The sequence below is a fragment of the Oncorhynchus clarkii genome, unplaced genomic scaffold (assembly GCF_045791955.1).
Source record: "Oncorhynchus clarkii lewisi isolate Uvic-CL-2024 unplaced genomic scaffold, UVic_Ocla_1.0 unplaced_contig_9596_pilon_pilon, whole genome shotgun sequence".
NCBI classification, from domain to species: Eukaryota; Metazoa; Chordata; class Actinopteri; order Salmoniformes; family Salmonidae; genus Oncorhynchus; species Oncorhynchus clarkii.
The window spans coordinates 15,224-37,500 of record NW_027257954.1 but is presented as its reverse complement, the minus strand read 5'-3'; the positions used below and the strand labels follow the sequence as shown (position 1 = coordinate 37,500).

Genomic DNA, 22,277 nt, shown 5'->3' with positions numbered 1-22,277 from the left:
ACCTTGTTGATGAGGTCAGAGGTCGCCGACTGCATGACCTCGAACCAGGCCTGGGCCGAGGCTGCGTCTCTACACCGTAACACCACCGTGTGCTTGGCGTCCGGAGAGTGCAGCTCTAACTGCCTGGAGGACACACAAACAGACGGAGAGACATTCAGAAAGCTATGAATTAGTTTTGTCACAGGCAAATAGCTCCCATAGCACAGCTTTCAGTGGACATGAGAAAAAGGCTTCTTCAGTTCAACAAAGACTACTTCCCTTTGAAGGGAAAGGAAGATGGCCCCTGTGTGCTTGATGATGTCCTGAGTGAATGGAAATGATCCCAAGCACCACTAAAAGACTGTTTCTCACAGCGTCTCTTCTTCTGGCTAAGATAAACATTTCCTTTGATGTACCTAGCACTGTGTACAGTGGGTATGTATTTATTTACAGACTTGCTTACTCATCATGGGTTGATAAAGTTTGGTTTGTCATTTGTGGGATGTGCAGTAAGTTTCAAGCCTTTTTGGTATTGGAAACACTAGCTAAGTATGTTATGAATACATTCTGCTAACAACAAAAAAATAAATCAAATGAACAAGGTTGAAGGAAACCGTTTTCACCTCAGACCTGGGCCTTGAGTATGACCACTGTTGATAAATCTACCTGTCATTAAATCAGAGACAGTGGGAGACCATGTTATCATGATGTCACAAACCACTAGATCAACTGCAGGTGCTCTCTCTCCTACTCGCCCCCACCAACCCTCCCCCCACTCCCCAGTCCCCCACCACAGTTAAAAATAGAAACCAGAGACTTGATTGAGGAGAAACAGAAGTCAGATGTCATATGGAGGGAGCTGAAGTGTTTACGTTAGTTAGAGGCTGGCTGGCTGGCTGGTTGGCTGGCTGGCTGGCTGGTTCCTGGAAAGAGGCCCAAGCTCTCCCCCAGACCTGCTGGGTTCAAAGACTATTTGGAATCATTTTGTATACTTTGAGCGTTTGCTTTAGTCTGCCTGGAGTGCCAGATGGGTGGGCATTGCACTTACAAGCTCAATCAAGCACAACTAAAACATTTGAAAGACTTCAAGTAGTATTTGAACCCAGGTGTGTTCTCCCCATTCAAGGCCCATCCACATCCAGTCAGGTCATCTCTCCAACATGGGACACTAACTGCTGAGCCATTAAAGAAGCCAAGGCCAGATTTAGAAAGTGGACTCACTGTGTGTCTGTCTGCCTGTTCGTTTTCCACTGACAAACTGCTTTTTATTTGAGAGAAAAAAAACTGCTCGCAAAAGGCAAATATCTAGTTAAAATAAACATGCAAAAACTGTTTTACACTTGAGCATCGTTTTACTCTCTCTCTCTCTAGAGAGGAGAGTTTCCTCCCTTCTCAGACAGATGTACTGCATCTCTCTCTCTCTCTCTGTCTCCAGACTCTCTTCCAGAGAGAGAGAGAGAGCGAGAGAGAGAGAGAGAGAGAGAGAGAGAGAGAGAGAGAGAGAGAGATGCAGTAAATCTGTCTGAGGAGGGAGGAAACTCTCTCCTCTCCTGGCTGGGTAGTGTGGACGTCTCTCACCTAACAGCTGTTTAGCAGCTAAATAAAGCTGTGAAAAGTGCAGGAAACTCTCTCCTCACCTGGCTGGGTAGTGTGGACGTCTCTCACCTAACAGCTGTTTAGCAGCTAAATAAAGCTGTGAAAAGTGCAGGAAACTCTCTCCTCTCCTGGCTGGGTAGTGTGGACATCTCTCACCTAACAGCTGTTTACATTTCCACTAGTGACGAGAGCTCTGCTCCTCTCTACCAGTCAGCTACAACAAGCCTGCAGCAGAACGTCCGGAACATCTCAGATAGCAGCATGTGTGTTTGTGTGGTAACAGGCATCTTCCAGTATGTAGCTCTAAAGTACCTGAAGGTTGGCCTGTTGTTGTGAGCAACGTGCTGAAACGATGGAAATACTTAATACACGACCAAAACATTGTAGTGACGCCAGTAAATATCACTCAATACAAACAAATGCTAGGTTGTGGTAGTGTGTGATTTACATCTGATGTGTTTTGGGACAGACTGGATAAAACATTCACTACTTTGATGGTTATATTGTCATGTGTGTTACTGTCGTTCTACTGTTAGTGTGATACTGCAACACTGACAACAGAGGTAAGACCTATGTGCTGTAAAAGTGATATTTAATTTTTGTTATAAACACACAAAAAAGTATTTGCTTTGTTAATATGGGGTATTGTGTGTAGATTGATGAGGATTTTATTTATTTTTTCATTTTAGAATAAGACTTTAACGTAGCAAACTGTGGAAAGAGTCAAGGGGTCTGAATACTTTCTGAATGCACCGTATGTGAGCCATATTGGCTCGTCATTAAGTAGGTTAGCTGTGGTCTAACCCCTCAGTGACTGATTTCCTCTTCATAGTGTGGTTCTCACAGACCAAAGAGCATAGACATAGAACTACTAGAACTGTAGGACAATTCACTTTCTAGTCAAATTGCCATGGCTCTGAGGGCCTTCCCCTTCTACTAATTATATTTCTGTGCCACAGCACATAGGTCTTACCTCTGTTGTCAGTGTTGCAGTATCACACTAACAGTAGAACGATAGTAACAAACATGACAATATAACCATCAAAGTAGTGAATGTTTGTGTGTCATATCTAAATGACTGTATAACGACCAGGCCTGTCTAAATGACTGTATAAATACCAGGCCTGTCTAAATGACTGTATAAATACCAGGCCTGTCTAAATGACTGTATAAATACCAGGCCTGTCTAAATGACTGTATAAATACCAGGCCTGTCTAAATGACTGTATAAATACCAGGCCTGTCTAAAGGCCTGTCTAAATGACTGTATAAATACCAGGCCTGTCTAAATGACTGTATAAATACCAGGCCTGTCTAAATGACTGTATAAATACCAGGCCTGTCTAAATGACTGTATAAATACCAGGCCTGTCTAAAGGCCTGTCTAAATGACTGTATAAATACCAGGCCTGTCTAAATGACTGTATAAATACCAGGCCTGTCTAAATGACTGTATAAATACCAGGCCTGTCTAAATGACTGTATAAATACCAGGTCTGTCTAAATGACTGTCTAAATACCAGGCCTGTCTAAGTGACTGTATAAATACCAGGCCTGTCTAAATGACTGTATAAATACCAGGCCTGTCTAAATGACTGTATAAATACCAGGCCTGTCTAAATGACTGTATAAATACCAGGCCTGTCTAAATGACTGTATAAATACCAGGCCTGTCTAAATGACTGTATAAATACCAGGCCTGTCTAAATGACTGTATAAATACCAGGCCTGTCTAAATGACTGTATAAACACCAGGCCTGTCTAAATGACTGTATAAATACCAGGCCTGTCTAAATGACTGTATAAATACCAGGCCTGTCTAAATGACTATAAATACCAGGCCTGTCTAAATGACTGTCTAAATACCAGGCCTGTCTAAATGACTGTATAAATACCAGGCCTGTCTAAGTGACTGTATAAATACCAGGCCTGTCTAAATGACTGTATAAATACCAGGCCTGTCTAAATGACTGTATAAATACCAGGCCTGTCTAAATGACTGTATAAATACCAGGCCTGTCTAAATGACTATAAATGCCAGGCCTGTCTAAATGACTATAAATACCAGGCCTGTCTAAATAACTGTATAAATACCAGGCCTGTCTAAATGACTATAAATACCAGGCCTGTCTAAATGACTATAAATACCAGGCCTGTCTAAATGACTATAAATACCAGGCCTGTCTAAATGACTATAAATACCAGGCCTGTCTAAATGACTATATAAATACCAGGCCTGTCTAAATGACTATAAATACCAGGGACGGCAGGTAAAGCTGAGGGCATAAGGTTAATTAAGGTAAGCTATGTGTGTCAGATAGAAATCGTTGCTCTGTGTTGGTTAATTAAGGTAGAACTGTTTCTCTGTGTTGGTTAATTAAGGTAGGCTATGTGTGTCAGACAGAAACCGTTTCTCTGTGTTGGTTAATTAAGGTAGAAACCGTTTCTCTGTGTTGGTTAATCAAGATAACATCTCTTAAACTCCGAACACTCTGATAGTTGAGAACCGCAGCAGTTAATCCATTGTGACTGTCACAGAGACGACCATCCCTGTTACACTGTCCCAGAGACGACCATCCCTGTTACACTGTCCCAGAGACGACCATCCCTGTTACACTGTCACAGAGACGACCATCCCTGTTACACTGTCCCAGAGACGACCATCCGTTACACTGTCCCAGAGACGACCATCCCTGTTACACTGTCCCAGAGACGACCATCCCTGTTACACTGTCCCAGAGACGACCATCCCTGTTACACTGTCCCAGAGACGACCATCCCTGTTACACTGTCCCAGAGACGACCATCCCTGTTACACTGTCCCAGAGACGACCATCCCTGTTACACTGTCCCAGAGACGACCATCCCTGTTACACTGTCCCAGAGACGACCATCCCTGTTACACTGTCCCAGAGACGACCATCCCTGTTACACTGTCCCAGAGACGACCATCCCTGTTACACTGTCCCAGAGACGACCATCCCTGTTACACTGTCCCAGAGACGACCATCCCTGTTACACTGTCCCAGAGACGACCATCCCTGTTACACTGTCCCAGAGACGACCATCCCTGTTACACTGTCCCAGAGACGACCATCCCTGTTACACTGTCCCAGAGACGACCATCCCTGTTACACTGTCCCAGAGACGACCATCCCTGTTACACTGTCCCAGAGACGACCATCCCTGTTACACTGTCCCAGAGACGACCATCCCTGTTACACTGTCCCAGAGACGACCATCCCTGTTACACTGTCCCAGAGACGACCATCCCTGTTACACTGTCCCAGAGACGACCATCCCTGTTACACTGTCCCAGAGACGACCATCCCTGTTACACTGTCCCAGAGACGACCATCCCTGTTACACTGTCACAGAGACGACCATCCCTGTTACACTGTCCCAGAGACGACCATCCCTGTTACACTGTCCCAGAGACGACCATCCCTGTTACACTGTCCCAGAGACGACCATCCCTGTTACACTGTCCCAGAGACGACCATCCCTGTTACACTGTCCCAGAGACGACCATCCCTGTTACACTGTCCCAGAGACGACCATCCCTGTTACACTGTCACAGAGACGACCATCCCTGTTACACTGTCACAGAGACGACCATCCCTGTTACACTGTCCCAGAGACGACCATCCCTGTTACACTGTCCCAGAGACGACCATCCCTGTTACACTGTCCCAGAGACGACCATCCCTGTTACACTGTCCCAGAGACGACCATCCCTGTTACACTGTCCCAGAGACGACCATCCCTGTTACACTGTCCCAGAGACGACCATCCCTGTTACACTGTCACAGAGACGACCATCCCTGTTACACTGTCCCAGAGACGACCATCCCTGTTACACTGTCCCAGAGACGACCATCCCTGTTACACTGTCCCAGAGACGACCATCCCTGTTACACTGTCCCAGAGACGACCATCCCTGTTACACTGTCCCAGAGACGACCATCCCTGTTACACTGTCCCAGAGACGACCATCCCTGTTACACTGTCACAGGAAAAACAAGTGGTGGGAGTTACTCATTGGTGGTGGATGAGATGAGTCTCTCCCCCGTCACAATGTAATGTGTTGCTTTTATTACAGCACCTTCGACACCTTTAATAATGTGCAAATATTGTACAATCTAGGTGAGCAAAGCTCTTAGAGACTTACCCAGAAAGACTCACAGCTGTAATCACTGCCGAATGTAATTCTAACATGTATTGAGGCTGGGTTTCTGTACCGCACTTTGTGACATCAGCTGATCTAAGAAGGGCTTTTTAAATAAACTTGATTGATTGATTATAAATACATTTGATTATTGACTCAGAGGTGGGAAAACCTATGTAAATTAGATATTTCTGTATTTCATTTTCAATAAATTTGCTAAAAACATGTTTTCACTTTGTCATTATGGGCTATTGTGTGTAGATGGGTGGGCAGAAAAATCAATGGAATCCATTTTGAATTCAGGCTGTAACCCAACATAATGTGATGGAATCCATTTTGAATTCAGGCTGTAACCCAACATAATGTGATGGAATCCATTTTGAATTCAGGCTGTAACCCAACATAATGTGATGGAATCCATTTTGAATTCAGGCTGTAACCCAACATAATGTGATGGAATCCATTTTGAATTCAGGCTGTAACCCAACATAATGTGATGGAATCCATTTTGAATTCAGGCTGTAACCCAACATAATGTGGAACAAGTGAAGGGGTGTGACTACTTTCTGAAGGCTCTGCATCTGGCAAAACACTCGCAATATAAATCCAATCAATTCTAATTGTAGAAGTGTTACCCCACCTAGCCCTGCACCCCTGCCGTTACGCCCCTGTAGATAATAATATACGGGGGGGAAACAGAATAATAGTCATGCAGAATGATGGTGGAGCCTTTACCTGTTTCCAGGGTCTGGAGAAGTCATGCTCCTGGTGACGTAACACATCTTTAAAGGGATGTACCTCCTGTCCCCCTGTAGGGACATGGTGGGGGTGACGGGGACGTCACGGTGGGGGCTACCCAGCCTCGGGGACTCAGGTGGGGGCGTCTCCCAGCCTATCTCTGACACAGGAGAACCCTTCTTCACATAGGGGCTGGCTTCTCTCATGTACTTCACTGGGAATATGAGAGAGGAGAATTATGAGTAAGCTTTTTCACAACCTGTCTTGAGGCTGGCTTCCCACATGTAGGTCACTGGACCAACAAGACAAAGGAATAATTTACTATGTTTTTATTAGTAGAGAGGTCATGCCTTTACTGCTGTTATGTTTGGTGAGGATAGTGCTAAGAGTCCTTGGCAACGTAACTTCATTAGAGCTAGCTAGTGTCCTATAGAGGAGATTGACATGCAGACTCATAAAGTGACCCTGCTGTAACCCCACAATCTGTACCAGGCCGGTAGAGGTCCAAATATATTATACAGTTCTATTAGTGGTCCAAATATATTATACAGCTCTATTAGTGGTCCAAATATATTATACAGTTCTATTAGAGGTCCAAATATATTATACAGCTCTATTAGAGGTCCAAATATATTATACAGCTCTATTAGAGGTCCAAATATATTATACAGTTCTATTAGAGGTCCAAATATATTATACAGTTCTATTAGAGGTCCAAATATATTATACAGTTCTATTAGAGGTCCAAATATATTATACAGTTCTATTAGAGGTCCAAATATATTATACAGTTCTATTAGAGGTCCAAATATATTATACAGTTCTATTAGTGGTCCAAATATATTATTATACAGCTCTATTAGAGGTCCAAATATATTATACAGTTCTATTAGTGGTCCAGTTCTATTAGTGGTCCAAATATATTATACAGTTCTATTAGAGGTCCAAATATATTATACAGTTCTATTAGTGGTCCAAATATATTATACAGTTCTATTAGAGGTCCAAATATATTATTATACAGCTCTATTAGAGGTCCAAATATATTATACAGTTCTATTAGAGGTCCAAATATATTATTATACAGCTCTATTAGTGGTCCAAATATCTTATACAGTTCTATTAGAGGTCCAGTTATATTATCCAGTTCTATTAGTGGTCCAGGTCTGTTAGAAGTATTAATCCATTCTATAACGTGTTCTGAACTCACATCTATGAGTCACAACACACATCATACCTTGTACCCAGTTTAACACTTTCTGTGAACTCAAAGATATTGCACCTCCATGGGAAATCATTGGTTGGCATTGTTTGAGAGGATTAGATGGATCGCTCCAAACTATGGATGTGAACCTGGCCAACAGCTGAGAGATGAGAGTCATTAGAAGTATTCCACACCACACAAGAGGCCTAATCCGACCAAAGACCACAACTCTGGGACATGGGATTCATTGGTCATTTGGTGGCTACACAGTTTCATAGACACAATCTGCGAATCACGTTATATCCACAGCATTGATCACGAGTCACAGTAGACATGAAAAACATATCTTTTATTACCCTGCTATAAACTAAATGTATCAGACTGTATGGAGTTAGTTTAAATTACAGGGCCGTGTGAACAACACTGATGTCAACCATTTACTCACTGTAAAAGACAGGGACCTGCTTCCACCAACAGTGATCTGTCTGGCTGCATTACATCAATCTCTAAAGAGAAGTGGCAATATATTACAGAAATATATTAGGTTTTAACAGTTTATATTCCTAAACTATGGAGCTCTAAACTCATCAGCTGATGAGCAGTTCTGGCATTCACTGTTCGTATTACATCAATCCAAGGGGAAGGTTTCAGAGGATAACATGACAAAGATGTACTGAAAAGGTGTACAAACCCGACACAGGAGTTTGGTGAAACCTTAATTGTGGTGAACGGGCTCGTGGTAATGACTGGAGTGGAATCAGTGGAATGGTATCAAATACATCATACACATGGTTTCCATCCGTTTGATGCCATTCCATTAACTCCATTCCGGCTATTATTATGAGCTGTCCTCCCCCCAGAAACCTCCACTGAAACACGAGTACAGACCCTGTTCTTTAAGGAACGAAGTAAAGAAACCTCCACTGAAACACGAGTACAGACCCTGTTCTTTAAGGAACGAAGTAAAGAAACCTCCACTGAAACACGAGTACAGGCCCTGTTCTTTAAGGAACGAAGTAAAGAAACCTCCCCTGAAACACAAGTACAGGCTTTGTTCTTTAAGGAACGAAGTAAAGAAACCTCCACTGAAACACGAGTACAGGCCCTGTTCTTTAAGGAACGAAGTAAAGAAACCTCCCCTGAAACACAAGTACAGGCTTTGTTCTTTAAGGAACGAAGTAAAGAAACCTCCACTGAAACACGAGTACAGGCCCGTTTCTTTAAGGAACGAAGTAAAGAAACCTCCCCTGAAACACGAGTACAGGCCCTGTTCTTTAAGGAACGAAGTAAAGAAACCTCCCCTGAAACACGAGTACAGGCCCTGTTCTTTAAGGAACGAAGTAAAGAAACCTCCCCTGAAACACGAGTACAGACCCTGTTCTTTAAGGAACGAAGTAAAGAAACCTCCCCTGAAACACGAGTACAGGCCCTGTTCTTTAAGGAACGAAGTAAAGAAACCTCCACTGAAACACGAGTACAGACCCTGTTCTTTAAGGAACGAAGTAAAGAAACCTCCACTGAAACACGAGTACAGGCCCTGTTCTTTAAGGAACGAAGTAAAGAAACCTCCACTGAAACACGAGTACAGGCCCTGTTCTTTAAGGAACGAAGTAAAGAAACCTCCCCTGAAACACGAGTACAGGCCCTGTTCTTTAAGGAACGAAGGAGAATAAGTAAAGAAAGGTATCAACATCTAACAGAAGTGTAAGACTATCAATATGCATAGAAGCTGACAGATCTGGCAGACAAATAGGCCTACCTCTGCAACGGCAGGGTATGAAGTAGTCTTACGGGAATTCCTTGCTGAAGCCCTTTCATCTAATCGTCACGCTTATGTTGTAGTTGTGGTGTCATTAGTTCAGGCGCCAGCGGGATGCTTTCAGAGTGAGGTCATACACAGAACTCGGAGTATTCCTCTCTCATTTGCCTCTCTCTCCCTTTCACTTATCGCTCCAATCTACTGGTTCTGCTCTCTCCTATCTACTGGTTCTGCTCTTACTTTCCTACTGGTTCTGCTCTCTCCTATCTACTGGTTCTGCTCTCTCCTGTCTACTGGTTCTGCTCTCTCCTATCTACTGGTTCTGCTCTCTCCTATCTACTGGTTCTGCTCTCTCCTATCTACTGGTTCTGCTCTCTCCTATCTACTGGTTCTGCTCTTACCTTCCTACTGGTTCTGCTCTCTCCTATCTACTGGTTCTGCTCTCTCCTGTCTACTGGTTCTGCTCTTCCTTATCTACTGGTTCTGCTCTCTCCTTCCTACTGGTTCTGCTCTCTCCTATCTACTGGTTCTGCCCTCTCCTATCTACTGGTTCTGCTCTCTCCTGTCTACTGGTTCTGCTCTCTCCTTCCTACTGGTTCTGCTCTCTCCTATCTACTGGTTCTGCTCTCTCCTATCTACTGGTTCTGCTCTCTCCTATCTACTGGTTCTGCTCACTCCTGTCTACTGGTTCTGCTCTCTCCTATCTACTGGTTCTGCTCTCTCCTGTCTACTGGTTCTGCTCTCTCCTGTCTACTGGTTCTGCTCTCTCCTATCTACTGGTTCTGCTCTCTCCTATCTACTGGTTCTGCTCCCTCCTTCCTACTGGTTCTGCTCTATCCTTCCTACTGGTTCTGCTCTCTCCTATCTACTGGTTCTGCTCTCTCCTATCTACTGGTTCTGCTCTCTCCTATCTACTGGTTCTGCTCTCTCCTTCCTACTGGTTCTGCTCTCTCCTATCTACCGGTTCTGCTCTCTCCTATTTACTGGTTCTGCTCTCCCATATCTACTGGCTCTGCTCTCTCCTTCCTACTGGTTCTGCTCTCTCCTATCTACTGGTTCTGCTCTCTCCTTCCTACTGGTTCTGCTCTCTCCTTCCTACTGGTTCTGCTCTCTCCTATCTACTGGTTCTGCTCTCTCCTTCCTACTGGTTCTCTCTATATTGCTGCCACTTTTATAAACACTTATAAACACTCACTATCACCCTGTCTGTTGGCTTTGGCTCGCTATGTTCTGTTCTCCACTGTGTTCTGTGTGTGTGTGTGTGTGTGTGTGTGTGGGTCAACACATTTAGAAACTCAACTAAACCAATATCCTGGAAACTGTCAATAACCAGGGATCATTAGAATCTGTACCTGTGTGTTCTCAACTCTGTTCCAAAATAGAAATGTTCCATTTTAGTAGAGGGGAAAATAAAAGTAGGCTGGGGTCCATTATGTTTATTGCCATGCCTTGGAGTCTGTACTTCCTGCCTAGGAGTCTGTAATTCCTGCCTAGGAGTCTGTACTTCCTGTGGGGATTGTTTGTCACGCCCTGGACATAGAGAGGCTTTTTATTCTCTATTTTGGTTAGGCCAGGGTGTGACTAGGGTGGGCATTCTATGTTCTTTTTTCTATGTTTTTGTATGTCGTTGTTTTTGGCCGGGTATGGTTCTCAATCAGGGACAGCTGTCTGTCGTTGTCTCTGATTGAGAACCATACTTAGGTAGCCTGTTCCCACCTGTGTTTTGTGGGTAGCTGTTTTCTGTTTTGTATATTGCACTTTGCAGAACTGTTCGTTCGTTACAGAACTACCCACCACCAAAGGACCAAGCAGCGTGTAATGGACTCCTGGACATGGTAGGAAATATTGGACGGAAGGGACCCTGGGCACAGCCGGGAGAGTATCGCCGTCCGAAAGAGGAGCTGGAGGCAGCTCGAGTGGAGCAGCGACACTACGAGGAATTGGCTCTGGGTAACGTGCACGAGAGGCAGCCCCAGAATTATTTGGGGGGGACGCACACGGGGAGATTGGCGGAGTCAGGTAGGAGACCTCAGCCAACTCCCCGTGCTTACCGTGGCGAGAGAGTGACCGGGCAGGCACCGTGTTATGCGGTGAAGCGCACGGTGTCCCCAGAGCGCACGTATAGCCCGGTGCTCTACATCGCAGCTCCTCGAATCGGCCGGGCTAGAGTGTGCCTCGAGCCAAGGAGGGATGATGCCGGCTCAGCGCATCTGGTCTCCAGTGCGTCTCCTCTGCCCGGGTTATACGGCACCAGCCCAATGCGGCCTGTTCCAACTCTCCGCACTTGCCAGGTGGGCCAAGACTGAGGTGGAGCGGGGTCCACGTCCCGCACCTGAGCCACCGCCATAAAGAAGGCCCACCTGGACCCTCCCCTTTAGAGTCAGGTTTTGCGGTCGGAGTCCGCACCTTTGGGGGGGGGGGTACTGTCAAGCCCTGGCCATAGAGAGGCTTTTTATTCTCTATTTTGGTTAGGCCAGGGTGTGACTAGGGTGGGCATTCTATGTTCTTTTTTCTATGTTTTTGTCTGTCGTTGTCTCTGATTGAGAACCATACTTAGGTAGCTCTTGCCCAAATGGGTTTTGTGGGTAGTTGTTTTCTGTGTTGTGTATTTGCACCTTGCAGAACTGTTCGTTTGTTGTTTTTGTTCAAGTGTTGGTATTTATTAAACATATTATGAATACTTACCACGCTGCACCTTGGTCCTCTTCTCCTTCTCCCGACGACATTCGTTACATCGTTTTTTGCTACAAAAGACATGAGCTCAAACTGAATCTGAATAATTAACTCGTGTAAGATTTCCTTTTTGATAATGAATGTATTTGCAAAATATAGCAGGAGAGAATAATGACTGCATTGAAATAGAAATAACATCTAAAAATGTATCATGGTTTGGTCGTGTTCTTACTCATCGACCACATTGTCCTGTTAATTCATGTGGTTTGGGCCGTACGTCTCTACTCCATCCTGCTTGTTCGTAGAAAAACGGTCCGAATGAGCTTTCTGAATGAATCAACGTCACCATAGAAACCCAGCTGGTAGAAACCCCAAGTCATTGAGAGAATCTCAACCTAATGGTTGGGTGCAAGTCATTTCTTCTTCAGTTATTATCCATACAATGGAAGCCATTATAGAAGCCGGCATGTCTCTGAATTCTGAAATAACATTAAATCTATCTGCCCTATTGTCAGGTGTAATAATAACCAAGTCTTTGTGTTGTCAGCCTGTTAACTAGACACAGCCATTAGAGCTAGTTACATGTATTAACGTGGGAACAGAATGGAGAGCTTTGTTAGCTGCACTTATTGAGCCGAGTGAAGAAAATGGCTAATTTGACGTGAGTAACTTCTGGATGAATAAACCAACCAGGAACAAAAGGGGACTTTTTTTTAATGAGACTTTAATTGCAGAATAGAATGGAACTCTTGTTTTTACCTCCTCTGAATGGGCAGGTAGATACTGCTCCAGAACAAAACACAGAATACACAGAGGTCTACAAGGTATCTTTTCCCCCTCTGCCGCCTGAAAAGGTCTGATGTTATCAAAGCAAGAACAGGTACTTGAACGCCCGGTTCAATGGACTACAGTTCATATCAACTTTAGCAGAAATATTTGTAAGGACCGTTTGGTGGAAGAAGGTGAGGACCAGGATGCAGCGTGGCAAAGTGTTCATGTTTTTAAAACCGTAATGAACACTGAACAAAACAAATAAAACGACAAAAACTAACAGTCCTGTGTGGTGCTGAAAAAACACTGAACAGAAAATAATCACCCACAACTCAAGGGTGAAAACAGGCTGCCTAAGTACGGTTCTCAATCGGGGACAACGATTGACAGCTGCCTCTGATTGAGAAACATACCAGGCCAAACACAGAAAATACCAACTCGATAGAAAAACAAACATAGACAACCCACCCAACTCACACCCTGATCATACTAAAACAAAGACATAACAAAATAACTAAGTTCAGAACGTGACAATATTAGATCATATCACAGTGAGATTGACTGTGTTCATAGCATGACTTCTATGTTAAGAACAACAAGGTGGGGAGTCTGTACTGGAGCTTTATGGGGGAAACAAGTTCAAGGACAATATTCAAATAATGAATTCAGTCAAAGAATCAAACAGTAAATTCACAGAGTGGATAACAGGAGTGTTGAGAAAACGGATTTATAAACTGTACTAGGGCCAGGAGTAGATGGTTCACTCTGTCATCGCAGCTTGTGTGTGTGTGTGTGTGTGTGTGTATATATGTGTGTGTGTGTGTGTATATATATATATATATATATATATATATATATATATATATATATATGTGTGTGTGTGTGTGTGTGTGTGTGTGTGTGTGTGTGTGTGTGTGTGTGTGTGTGTGTGGCCTCACTACTACTAACAGCTGGTGTAGTCATGAAAGCTTCTCTGATGACACAACAACCAGTCAACATGCAGAGAGCGTTGTAGTCCTGACTGCCTGCTGATCACACACACACACACACACACACACATACACACACACACAGGTGAATGTGATGACAGCCAGGCAGTAGACAGTAGAGACTCAATGAGACACACACACAGAGAGGTGAATGTGATGACAGCCAGGCAGTAGACAGTAGAGACTCAATGAGACACACACACAGAGAGGTGAATGTGATGACAGCCAGGCAGTAGACAGTAGAGACTCAATGAGACACACACACAGAGAGGTGAATGTGATGACAGCTAGGCAGTAGACAGTAGAGACTCAATGAGATACACACACAGAGAGGTGAATGTGATGACAGCCAGGCAGTAGACAGTAGAGACTCAATGAGACACACACACAGAGAGGTGAATGTGATGACAGCCAGGCAGTAGACAGTAGAGACTCAATGAGACACACACACAGAGATTTTTTTTAACATCATTGTGTGTGTGTGTGTGTGTGTGTGTGTGTGTGTGTGTGTGTGTGTGTGTGTGTGTGTGTGTGTGTGTGTGTGTGTGTGTGTGTGTGTGTGTGTGTGTGTGTGTGTGTGTGTGTGTAATACAAACAATGTACCTTTTCTAGAAAATTATATTGACATTGTGATGTAACAACTGTTTGTCCACATTTAAGTGAAGGACTTCCCTACTGGGAAGAGGTGTAGTGAAGTTTCAACTGAGAGAGAAGCTGAAACACGGGAGTCCTCTGGTGTAGTGGGGCTTCAGCTGAGAGAGAAGCTGAAACACAGGAGTCCTCTGGTGTAGTGAGGCTTCAGCTGAGAGAGAAGCTGAAACACGGGAGTCCTCTGGTGTAGTGGGGCTTCAGCTGAGAGAGAAGCTGAAACACAGGAGTCCTCTGGTGTAGTGAGGCTTCAGCTGAGAGAGAAGCTGAAACACGGGAGTCCTCTGGTGTAGTGAGGCTTCAACTGAGAGAGAAGCTGAAACACGGGAGTCCTCTGGTGTAGTGAGGCTTCAACTGAGAGAGAAGCTGAAACACGGGAGTCCTCTGGTGTAGTGAGGCTTCAAATGAGAGAGAAGCTGAAACACGGGAGTCCTCTGGTGTAGTGAGGCTTCAACTGAGAGAGAAGCTGAAACACGGGAGTCCTCTGGTGTAGTGAGGCTTCAACTGAGAGAGAAGCTGAAACACGGGAGTCCTCTGGTGTAGTGAGGCTTCAACTGAGAGAGAAGCTGAAACACGGGAGTCCTCTGGTGTAGTGAGGCTTCAACTGAGAGAGAAGCTGAAACACGGGAGTCCTCTGGTGTTGTGAAGTTTCAACTGAGAGAGAAGCTGAAACACGGGAGTCCTCTGAGTATTACAGTAAAGCACAAATCAGCTGTTTCCTCATCTTCACTCCAATTCCTCTGACCAGAACTCAGCTTCTCAAGTACAATACTGTATCTCATACACGGTGTACTCAAAGGCATACATTGTAATCATGTTGTAGTCGTTGCTGTACATTATCCCCATGCTTCATTCATAATTCACAAACATAGAACATGCTACAGTGTGTACATATTGTTATTAGCTCTTCAGAACAGTCTTTACACACACACACATGACGTTGAATGTCTGGAGTGAGAGAACTCTCAGGAGGACAATGCATTCCAACCAGAGGAGGCTGGTGGGGGGAGCTGTAGGAGGACAGGCTCATTGTAATGGCTGGAATGGAGTCAAACATGTGTTTTCCATAGGTTTGATACCGTTCCAATAGTTCCAGTCCAGCGATGACAATGAGGCCGCCCTCCTATAGCTCCTCCCACTAGCCTCCTCTGACTCCAACCCCGTACTGTCTTTGAGCTTATCATTACAGCAGACCTCTGCTCTACCCTGCTGGGACCCTACTTCCTTCTGCTGAACTGTAATAACCCTGCTCCGTGTGTGTGTGTGTGTGTGTGTGTGTGTGTGTGTGTGTGTGTGTGTGTGTGTGTGTGTGTGTGTGTGTGTGTGTGTGTGTGTGTGTGCACATGCACGCAACTGTAATAACCCTGTTCTCTCAGGGGAAGGTCACACTGTTTATACAGGCTTTATGTTGTCTGGTTACATAGTGAGGTAGAGGTTGTTTATGTTTCCTGGTTACTGGTTATAGAGTGAGGTAGAGGTTGTTTATGTTGCCTGGTTACAGAGTGAGGTAGAGGTTGTTTATGTTGTCTGGTTACTGGTTATAGAGTGAGGTAGAGGTTGTTTATGTTGTCTGGTTACATAGTGAGGTAGAGGTTGTTTATGTTGTCTGGTTACATAGTGAGGTAGAGGTTGTTTATGTTGTCTGATTACAGAGTGAGGTAGAGGTTGTTTATGTTGCCTGGTTACTGGTTACATAGTGAGGTAGAGGTTGTTTATGTTGTCTGGTTATAGAGTGAGGTAGAGGTTGTTTATGTTGCCTGGTTACATAGTGAGGTAAAGTTTGTTTATGTGGTCTGGTTACTGGTTATAGAGTGAGGTAGAGGTTGTTTATGTTGTCTGGTTACATAGTGAGGTAGAGGTTGTTTATGTTGCCTGGTTACTGGTTATAGAGTGAGGTAGAGGTTGTTTATGTTGTCTGGTTACATAGTGAGGTAGAGGTTGTTTATGTTGCCTGGTTACTGGTTATAGAGTGAGGTAGAGGTTGTTTATGTTGTCTGGTTACATAGTGAGGTAAAGGTTGTTTATGTTGTCTGGTTACAGAGTGAGGTAGAGGTTGTTTATGTTGTCTGGTTACTGGTTACATAGTGAGGTAGAGGTTGTTTATGTTGTCTGGTTACATAGTGAGGTAAAGGTTGTTTATGTTGTCTGGTTACATAGTGAGGTAAAGGTTGTTTCCTGGATTCTTGGATGCAGAGAAATGTGATTTTTATTATTATTTGTGTGCGTGCGTGCGTGCGTGTGTGCATGTGTCAGCCAGCCTGTGTTGTTTTGGGCAAAACTTGATATTACACTCCCAGTCCTGTGATGTACGATTCCCAAGGTTGGATGATAAAGATTTCCTCAGAAATTCAAAGTATTTGATTTCGCAACATGGAGAGGGAGCCACCTAAATATTTATCAACAAAGGGACATAATATTATTTCCTTATTCTGTAAACTGTTGACGTTGCTGATAGGCCTATTGAAAACATGTATTTTAGCAGGTGATAATGTTTTGTTTTATAGCACTATATAATGCTCCATGGCTAATTTGAGTTTTTCTAGATTTAGAACGTAAAACAACATTTATAAGGCAAACATTAACCCTTAGGTCTTGCACAGAAAAGAGTTACATTGTTTAAGCCTATGTTGCAGAACAGTGATTACACATTATTTTCTCAGAATATTGACACACAAAAAAAATACGATTTTAAGGTGGTTAGCCATCAAGTGACAGAGTTGACAAGCCACTTACGGAGTTGACAACAGATACTCAAAACAGATATATTTTTGCCTCTAAAAGTAGAAGTTAAATACAAACGTTTGTAAAGTATGGAAAATAATTCATTAAAAAATCCCCAATAAAAACAACCATTCTATTAGATTTTTCAGCACTCTGACAGTTGATGTTTTACTTCATTCAAAATTCATATTCTTTCATGATCGGCTATGAAAAGCCAACTGACATTTACTCCTGAGGTGCTGACTTGCTGCACCCTCGACAACCACTGTGATTATTATTATTTGACCATGCTGGTCATGTATGAACATTTGAACATCTTGGCCATGTTCTGTTATAATCTCCACCTGGCACAGCCAGAAGAGGACTGGCCACCCCTCATAGCCTGGTTCCTCTCTAGGTTTCTTCCTAGGTTTTGGCCTTTCTAGGGAGTTTTTTCTAGCCACCGTGCTTCTACACCTGCATGGCTTGCTGTTTGGGGTTTTAGGCTGGGTTTCTGTACAGCAGTTTGTGATATCAGCTGATGTACGAAGAGCTATATAAATAGATTTGATTTGATATATCAATCAGGCAGAGAGAGTTGATAATTGGTTGTTACCATGGTAATTCCAATATTGTTTGTTTAAATATATTTATGCAATAAGACACCTCAGGGTTTTGTGATATATGGCCAATATACCATGGCTAAGGGCTGTGTCCAGGCACTCCACTGTTGTGCTTAATAACAACAGCCCTTAGCCGTGGTATATTGGCCATATACCACCCCCCCTCGTGCATTATTGCTTAATTTGAGAACTTTCCAGACCATAAGTGGTCTTGTTGCACTACATGTAATGAGAACACGAATAAGAGGTCATTATGGTAGAGCTCACCCTGCTCATTCCTGATTTGAGTTGACCAAATCTCCAGACACATCTTTTAGGAATCACAGTTTCGAGATAAATAGTCTTTAAAGTCACGGAAGGCTATTGCAAGAAACAACCTAAGACTTTTTCAGTTAATCTTCATTATTGCCCAAAAAAATGTAACACTATTTTGGAATTTCAAATGGGCATCCTTTTGCCCCGTCATTGAGCCGACATGGAAATTAATCATATTGAAAGTATTTAGAAAATGGAAGAACCAGTTGACAGAGGTTGATCACTCATATGTTTGAGAGCAGAAATATTAACGTGCGTAATTCCTCTGGCAGCCTGCATTTAGATTTGAGGATTCCCCCGGGCCCCAACACTTCACCAAGAAAGAATGTATCGAACGACAGTTGGTCCCGTTCCGTTCTTACCTTCTAGCGTCACCTCTCTCCCGGCTCGTTTGAGCCCCTGCACCGCCTCGTCATGCGTAGCGTCCCGCAGGTTCACACCGTTCACCGACAGAATCGCGTCACCGACATACAAGGCTTGGGTTTGATCCGCAGCCAGACCTTTGAAGATCTTACTAATAAGTATCGGCATTTTATTCTCTTTTCCTCCCTTTATGCTGATGCCGAGTCCTCCTACCTCTTGCTTTATTACTTTCACACATCTTTTTCTGTTTGCGATCGCTTCTGGGACTTGCTCCTGTAAATCCGTGAAAGCTGTCCTCACCGCAGTTCTCCGACTGTTTGTGTGATCCGGGTGAGTTGCGTTGCACCCGTAAGATCCATTGGTGATGCCGTTTAGGGTCACATTCTCTCCCAGGTCCTCGCAACTCAACGTTAGAGCTTCTTCGTTCAAGTTGGCCAAAACATTGTGCCATCGGTCCCTCACTAAAACCTCCAAAAATCCACTTTTTTCAACTCGGTTCCCCGAAATGACTGTAGCTACCGCCATCTTTGAAGCATTCTTAAAATGCCATGTGATTAAAACTCAAATAGGACTTTACCCCCGAACTTCTCAGCATGGCTTTCCAATAGTTCAGCAACTTCAGCTAACGGCTCTTTTTTTTTGGCAACATAACCTAGTCCCTGCTCCAACGGCCCATATCCTCTTTGGGTGGAGCAAACTCGAAGGGCAATCCCACTAAGCAAATCATATTTCTATCCACACAGAACACTGCCGAGAGCTGTGCTGAAGTTCAAATGACATGTGTAGCCCACACTAACGTAAATGTAGAGCGTCATACCTTATCACAGCCGTATTACATTCATTATTACCACCCCTTAACAAACATTACCAGGCATGCTGGGTTTTATTCAGAGGGCGACCCGTGTAAAGGAATGTCCCAGTGTTGGGACAGTTGGAACTTTGGAGGTGTCCGCTAGTAGACTTTTGCCTGTCCCGCTCTCTCTCTCGTGCGGTCCATGCAGCGTGCCAGGTGCGCGTGGTTTGCTCGGCTTCGGCAGCGGATTTGTTGTGGGGGTTAAACACAAAACTTGCATTTAAAAAAAGTGAAGTCGTATTTCCTAACATCTCACGGACTAAATGCACTTTCAATGGTCAATACACGTGTAAAATAGCCTATAATAACCTAATAATCTACAAATATACATTATTATAGGCAAATTGGGAATGAGCATATTCTATGAGTTATTTGTAATGGATCGTATACTAGGCGTGGTGGTTACATTTTTCCAGCGAAAAACGATGAGAACTTTACATAAATATGTAAACGCCATCTGAAACACGATGAGAGAACGTTACAGAAGTACTGTATGTTAGCGCCATCTGATGGTGGAGAGAGAACCGGCGTAGCCCTGCTGTCTGTCACAATATACAGTCTATAGTCCTGCTGTCTGTCACAATATACAGTCTATAGTCCTGCTGTCTGTCACAATATACAGTCTATAGTCCTGCTGTCTGTCACAATATACAGTCTATAGTCCTGCTGTCTGTCACAATATACAGTCTATAGTCCTGCTGCAGTCTATACTCCTGCTGTCTGTCACAATATACAGTCTATAGTCCTGCTGCAGTCTATACTCCTGCTGTCTGTCACAATATACAGTATATAAGTTTCCTGAGCAAAAATGTATAAATATGTATTTTTAGTTTTTAAAAAATTATGTTGGACATAAAACTGTAAAAACACCAGCAAATCAGATCCAAGTGATTTTAATTTCTGAAATCTGTTCTAAAGTATTCCCAATAGAGAGATTATGTGATTGTACACAAGTGTAAGCAGGGTTTGAAATGTTTTAGTCAAATATTGTATCTGTTTGGGCTTCTTGTGGTCAATTTGGAGTCTACAAATGATTTGTAATTATGTTCTGGCACCCTGGCCATCCGCTCTAGTTGATGATTGGTTGAATCTAGTTGATGATTGGCTGAATCTAGTTGATGATTGGCTGAATCTAGTTGATGATTGGCTGAATCTAGTTGATGATTGGCTGAATCTAGTTGATGATTGGCTGAATCTGGTTGATGATTGGTTGAATCTAGTTGATGATTGTTTGAATGTAGTTGATGATTGGCTGAATCTAGTTGATGATTGGCTGAATCTAGTTGATGATTGGCTGAATCTAGTTGATGATTGGCTGAATCTAGTTGATGATTGGCTGAATCTAGTTGATGATTGATTGAATCTAGTTGATGATTGGCTGAATCTAGTTGATGATTGGCTGAATCTAGTTGATGATTGGCTGAATCTAGTTGATGATTGTTTGAATGTAGTTGATGATTGTTTGAATTTAGTTGATGATTGGCTGAATCTAGTTGATGATTGGCTGAATCTAGTTGATGATTGGCTGAATGTAGTTGATGATTGGCTGAATCTAGTTGATGATTGTTTGAATGTAGTTGATGATTGGCTGAATCTAGTTGATGATTGGCTGAATGTAGTTGATGATTGTTTGAATGTAGTTGATGATTGTTTGAATTTAGTTGATGATTGGCTGAATCTAGTTGATGATTGGCTGAATGTAGTTGATGATTGGCTGAATGTAGTTGATGATTGTTTGAATGTAGTTGATGATTGTTTGAATTTAGTTGATGATTGGCTGAATCTAGTTGATGATCCCTGGTCTATAGCTAATCTTTTCTCTGCGTCTTTCAATATTTATAGGCCTGTTTCTGAGAACCAATCTTCATTTTTTTCTTTGCATAATATCAAAACAGTTTTTCCTCCTCCTCCGGTGTGTTGGAGAGAGAGAGAGCGTTCTTTCTGTCCTGGGAATAGAGACCAGAAACATTTCTATTAATATACACATCTGATCTGCTCAGGAAAAAAATGTCATCATTTTGAGATCAGGCTAAATAAATCTATCCCAGAGTAAAGTCTACCTAGCCCTTTCTATGGGGGAAGCTGAAACTACAGTCCCTATTTAGTGCACTAGTTTTGACCAGGGCCTATAGGGTTCTCGTCAGAAGTAGTGCACTATAGGGAATAGGGTGCTATTTCCTGTTTCCTAAAGCTCCGTATCCAGTAGCGACCCTTCATTCAGGGCTGGTGGGGCATTGCCTCACCTGTTTTGAGCCCAACCTGTTTAGCTAAACCATTTTTGCATGCTATTTTGGCATTAATTCGTGTCACACATCAGTTTGCAAACAATATTTAAAAAATAAATAAAATTGTTAATAAAGCCACATACAAACATGATCTCTTTTTTGCTTTCTTGAGTAAGGCTGCTCTAAAATGCAGGTGTTTCAGCCTAGTTCAGTGCTTTCTGTGGCGGTGGAGCAGCCAGCGGAATATACGGAATATACAGCACCTTGGGTGCTGCCGTAGAGGTTGGTAATATTCTCTAGTTGCGCTGTGATTGGCTCAGTGTTCTGTCACTCATGGGGACACTACTTCACCAGAAAATAAATTCAAGCTCCTTGGGTGCTGCCATAGAGGTACATTAGAAGTGCCCATCCGCCCTCCCGAGTGGCGCAGAAGTCTCAGGCACTGCATCGCAGTGCTTGAGGCATCACTACAGACCTGGGTTCAATCCCAGGCTGTGTCCAGAGACAGCAGAGGTTCAAACTGTAGATACCAGGTCCTACATTTTAATATAAAAATAGATTTTACCAAACAAAACTATCCTACATTTTATCTCTGGGATCCTCAGGATGACATATCAGAGCAAGATTACTGAATGTAAGTACATTATTTACCTTCAGGGGTGAATGTTTCAAA

General features: G+C 43.3%; 1 protein-coding gene across 2 annotated transcripts in view; it reads right to left on the bottom strand.

The window, feature by feature from the left end:
* Nucleotides 1–19,548, bottom strand: part of LOC139394235 (beta-1-syntrophin-like) — a 48,280-nt gene extending 28,732 nt beyond the window's left edge. The window contains exons 1-3 of one of the 2 annotated variants that reach the window (XM_071142257.1): nt 18,526–19,548; nt 6,479–6,695; nt 1–123 (exon numbers count right to left, since the gene is read on the bottom strand). The exon at nt 1–123 is cut by the window's left edge and continues 85 nt beyond it. In XM_071142257.1, the coding sequence (XP_070998358.1) occupies nt 1–123; nt 6,479–6,695; nt 18,526–19,051 (866 nt within the window). In that variant the 5' untranslated portion in view covers nt 19,052–19,548. The remainder of the gene's footprint in view (nt 124–6,478; nt 6,696–18,525) is intronic. The other variant, XM_071142258.1, reaches the window with a different exon arrangement.
* Between the last annotated feature and the right edge of the window lie 2,729 nt (nt 19,549–22,277).